This window comes from Camelina sativa, chromosome 6 (assembly GCF_000633955.1).
Source record: "Camelina sativa cultivar DH55 chromosome 6, Cs, whole genome shotgun sequence".
In the NCBI taxonomy this organism is placed as follows: domain Eukaryota; kingdom Viridiplantae; phylum Streptophyta; class Magnoliopsida; order Brassicales; family Brassicaceae; genus Camelina; species Camelina sativa.
Genome location: NC_025690.1, coordinates 17,482,269 through 17,487,239, shown reverse-complemented (window position 1 = coordinate 17,487,239; position 4,971 = coordinate 17,482,269). Strand labels below are relative to the sequence as shown.

General features: G+C 39.9%; 2 protein-coding genes across 2 annotated transcripts in view; both read left to right on the top strand.

Annotated features, from left to right (window-relative positions):
- The window catches only part of LOC104791966 (CDPK-related kinase 7), a 10,104-nt gene extending 6,827 nt beyond the window's left edge, over nt 1–3,277 (top strand). The window contains exons 2-12 of the mRNA XM_010517977.2: nt 107–360; nt 930–1,060; nt 1,173–1,214; nt 1,301–1,409; nt 1,503–1,581; nt 1,663–1,959; nt 2,061–2,173; nt 2,257–2,364; nt 2,444–2,506; nt 2,586–2,753; nt 2,842–3,277. Coding sequence (XP_010516279.1) covers nt 107–360; nt 930–1,060; nt 1,173–1,214; nt 1,301–1,409; nt 1,503–1,581; nt 1,663–1,959; nt 2,061–2,173; nt 2,257–2,364; nt 2,444–2,506; nt 2,586–2,753; nt 2,842–2,982 — 1,505 coding nt within the window. The 3' untranslated portion in view covers nt 2,983–3,277. The remainder of the gene's footprint in view (nt 1–106; nt 361–929; nt 1,061–1,172; nt 1,215–1,300; nt 1,410–1,502; nt 1,582–1,662; nt 1,960–2,060; nt 2,174–2,256; nt 2,365–2,443; nt 2,507–2,585; nt 2,754–2,841) is intronic.
- Nucleotides 3,367–4,970, top strand: LOC109133352 (the record flags this gene model as incomplete). Its single annotated transcript, XM_019246381.1, has 4 exons — nt 3,367–4,100; nt 4,292–4,384; nt 4,485–4,715; nt 4,931–4,970. Coding segments are annotated over exons 1-4 (690 nt in total), but the record flags the coding sequence as incomplete, so codon positions are not given.

Here is a 4,971-nt window from a genome sequence, read left to right as displayed (position 1 = left end):
AGTCCTTTACCTAGTCTCTTCAAAACCTCACCTGCTGTGTCCTCCTCCTCGAGCGTGAGTTCCACGCCACTTCGTTTCTTCAAGCGGCCTTTCCCACCTCCATCACCAGCTAAGCACATACGAGCTCTCCTCGCGCGTCGTCACGGTTCCGTTAAGCCCAATGAAGCTTCGATCCCTGAAGGTAGTGAGTGTGAGGTTGGCCTTGACAAGAAATTTGGTTTCTCCAAGCAGTTTGCTTCACACTATGAGATTGACGGTGAGGTGGGTCGAGGGCATTTTGGGTATACTTGCTCTGCTAAGGGGAAAAAAGGTAGCTTGAAAGGTCAAGATGTGGCTGTCAAAGTTATTCCCAAATCAAAGGTTATCTCTCTCTACTTTGCTTTTGGTCCCTTTGAAGCTCTTAGGATATATATATGATCATGCCGTAGGTTCCACATGTTATTTGCCATATGTAGTTCTTAGGCTTAGCTGGAACGGTGACTTGTGCAATTTATTTGGGATTTTTGGCTAATATTTTTTTCTCAGATGTTGTCAGACACACTTTGTTTGGTTGGTGTTTGAATTATGTGAAGTTGAACTGTGTTGTATTAGCTCAGTAGCTAGGTTCATATTTACATTGTTCTTATTGGTAAGACCTGTGAGCTGCTGAGTAGCTTCATCAACCACCATTGGAATTTATAAGTTGTTTGCATTTATGCACTGTAGAAGTGTAACATCTGAATTGTTTATTTGTTGGTTGGATTTTGAATGTGCGAGATTGATATAATCATGTACTTTGTCAGAGCGTGAATAAAAAGAACAGAGTTTCTTGAGTGATGCTAATAAACCAATTGTCTCCCTGTGCTCTTCTCTTGATTTACTGTTTGATCTGAATACAATTATAATTAATTGTTTGTGTTCTCTAATATTGTGGATGCTATTTTCTGTAGATGACAACGGCAATTGCAATCGAGGATGTTAGAAGAGAAGTGAAGATATTGCGGGCTTTGACTGGTCACAAAAACCTAATCCAGTTCTATGATGCTTTTGAAGATGATGAAAATGTTTACATTGTTATGGAGTAAGTAAAGTTGCTTTATTGTTTTCTTATGTTCCGTGCTTTTGCAGAATCATTTTCAATTGAATGATTGAGATGAAAGTAGTTAATCGATTTTCTTTGTCTCTGTGGTTAGATTATGCCAAGGCGGTGAACTCTTGGACAAAATACTTCAAAGGTAACTGCTGCATCACACATAATTCTATCTCGTCTCTATTGTATCATGCTCTGACTGGTTGAGTTTTCTTTCTTTGGACTTATCAGGGGAGGCAAATACTCAGAGGAAGATGCTAAAAAAGTAATGGTTCAGATTCTTAGTGTAGTAGCTTACTGTCATCTTCAAGGCGTGGTTCACCGTGACCTCAAACCCGAGGTTAATATATCCTTAACCGTTTTGTTTTGGTTTTCATATTTTTCTCTCATACTTAACTAATCTTTACTTTATTCGTTTTTTTTTCATTTACAGAATTTTCTCTTCGCTACAAAGGATGAGTCTTCTCCTCTGAAAGCCATTGATTTTGGTCTCTCCGACTATGTCCGGCCAGGTAAGAGATTTGTAAGGATCCTCCTTACTGAAGCTTGTCGCAATAGTAGATGGAAAGCTGATTGTTTTACACTTTCTGCAGATGAGAGGTTGAATGACATTGTCGGAAGTGCTTATTACGTGGCCCCTGAAGTTTTACACCGTACATATGGAACCGAGGCAGATATGTGGAGTATTGGAGTGATTGCTTACATACTTCTCTGTGGTAGCCGTCCCTTTTGGGCCCGTTCTGAATCTGGAATCTTCCGAGCTGTTCTTAAATCAGAACCCAATTTTGAAGAAGCTCCTTGGCCATCTCTTTCACCTGACGGTGTAGATTTTGTGAAACGTTTGTTAAACAAAGATTACCGTAAGAGACTAACTGCTGCACAGGCTTTGTGTAAGTCTTTATATAACCAACTTGATACTTCTATTTCGATAATAGTATTCATATTGTTCTGCTTTAAAACTTATATGTGTACAACTTGTCTTATATCTCAGGCCATCCCTGGCTGGTTGGCTCGCACGAGTTGAAGATACCATCTGATATGATAATTTACAAGCTCGTAAAAGTATACATAATGTCGTCTTCTTTGAGAAAATCGGCTTTAGCGGTGAGTTGGATTATTCAGCAGTTACCATTGATCCTCAGGTCGTATGGATGAAATGTTGTTAATGGTTATATTCATGGTTACAGGCTCTTGCCAAAACGTTAACTGTAGCGCAGCTGACTTATTTGCAAGAGCAGTTTAATTTGTTGGGACCAAGCAAAAATGGATATATCTCGATGCAGAATTACAAAACAGTGAGCTTCTATTTCATTCGCATGTCTCTTCTTCATTTTAGTATCTTTGTGTTTTCTTACTATGTGATTAAAATTGCAGGCAATCCTGAAGAGCTCGACAGAGGCTACGAAGGATTCACGAGTCTTGGATTTTGCACACATGGTAAGGCAATAAAGGACTAAATCATATTCACTATGTTTGGTGGGTTAAGATGGTAATAAAATCATATTTTGGATTGCAGATTAGTTGTCTACAGTACAAGAAACTAGACTTTGAAGAGTTCTGCGCTTCAGCTATAAGTGTTTATCAGCTAGAAGCAATGGAAACTTGGGAGCAACATGCACGCCGTGCATATGAATTGTTTGAGAAGGATGGGAACAGAGTCATCATGATTGAAGAACTTGCTTCGGTATAAAAATCTCCGCCTCAAGATGTGATATTACAGGTGTCCTCGGCTGGTGATTGATATGTTGTTGGTAAATGTGTTTTATTAACAGGAACTCGGACTCGGTCCATCAGTCCCTGTTCAGGTTGTTCTTCAGGATTGGATAAGGCATTCTGATGGGAAGCTAAGTTTCTTGGGTTTTGTCAGACTCTTACACGGCGTATCCTCTCGGACATTGCAGAAAGCCGCGTAGAGAGGCTTCTTTCTTTCACCTATACATTTAGTTCTCGTTGGATCTAAAAGGACCTGCCTTTAGGACAGTAACCTTACACCAAGTCCAAAATGATTATGACCTTATGGACTCCGAGCGAAACTCAGTGATCAAACAGACTACATCCACTTCCTCTTGTTAGTCCTATTTTTTTTCTTTGTTTTGGTAAAGATTTGAGTCTTTAAGATATAAGAATGGTGTTGATTGAGATCAAGAGGATTGTACAGAAGAAAAAACATATCGATTACTCCTCTAAAGTGTTCCCTTTTCTACTTCATTGTTCCTTCATTGTTCCTCAGTTCATAGCTCAACGAAGTACTAATCTTGCTTTTAAGTTGTAACCATTAAAATCTCTCAGAAGTCAGAAATCTGGAATCTTTTTATAATTATTGAACTAATCTTGCTAATCTTGCTTTTAAGTGATTGGTTTATCAGATTAACCGAGTCTATTGGGGCACACAAAATTGTTCCGATTTCAATTCGAACCCGAATTGATTAACCGGTTTGCTCAGGCGTTGTGCGGCGAACTTCACGTGTCGAGCTCGAGACAGTCTTTTGATGGCAGCCAAAGCCGAGAAGAAGCATTACCTGAGGCATCTCTCGATCAGCAGCTCAAACGAGTGTTGGGATCCGCCACGGCCACGCCACTTTTTTCTGCTTCCGGAGACTCTCACGTGACCGTTCGTTCGTCAGATCGGATCTTCTGTGTTTAACCGTCGACGAGGACTCTTCTTCTTCTTCTTCGTTCGCATTGTTCAGTATTAAACACTTTAAATGGCGACAATGAGCAAAGCTCAACGAACCAAACCAACTCCTGGATCTCAGCGTCTTGTTCTGTTATGTATAGCTGTTTTTGCATCCCTCCTCTTGCTCTCTTCTGTGATCTCCACCGGAAAATTGGGATTGCCGTATCAACAAACCCTAATAGATTATTTCGTGTGGTCACCTCGTGGTAAGAGACAGCATACGTTGTCTGAGAAGTACTTGTATTGGGGACACAGAATCGATTGTCCTGGCAAAAACTGCGAGACCTGTGCTGGCTTGGGTCACCAGGAATCTAGTCTCAGGTGTGCACTTGAAGAAGCCATGTTTCTTAACAGGTAACTCAAATTTAGCTGTGAAATTGTCAAAATTTTGGCTTTTTCTGATAAAAGAGTTCTACTTTGCTGAATTCAGTGAGATCACAGTTGAGTTCTTTTTAGGCTTTCTAGGAAAAGGGTGAAGCTTTATGGAGATGAGATTAGTGTAGGAGGACATAATCAATTCCATAACAACAATGTTCTTGTTGCAGGACCTTTGTAATGCCTTCTGGAATGTGCATCAATCCAATACATAATAAGAAAGGTATACTCAATCGATCCGATAACAAAACTACTCAGGAAGGGTGAGTTCTGTAACCCGCTTCACTTGTTTGTCTATTTCGACCTTGGGGAATGTGTTTAGTGTCTGTCTCTTGACACAAGGGTTTCTTTTGAATTTCTTAGTTGGGGAGGGAGCTCTTGTGCAATGGACTCCTTGTATGATATTGACCTCATATCTGAGAAGATACCTGTTATATTGGACAACTCCAAAACTTGGCATATTGTTCTCTCCACAAGTATGAGGTTGGAAGAAAGAGGGATCGCGCATGTTCGCGGAGTCAGTCGACACAGGCTAACAGAGAGTCACTACTCAAATCTCTTGATCATTAATCGAACCGCAAGTCCTCTTGCATGGTAATCACTTCCTCTGTTCTTCTCGTTTGAGTGATTTTATGGGAATTGAATCTTTGCGATCAGATCATGATCAAGCTGATGAAATTGTGTTTACATTCGGTTCATTATTCATCAATTTGCTTATTCTCTTCTAAGTTTGATAACTTATAATCTCCTTTTAACTCCTTTGAGATTGTTGATCATTTGGTTCCATATTCTTTTAACTTATAATGTAGGTTCGTTGAATGCAAAGATAGAAGCAATCGTAGCGCTGTCA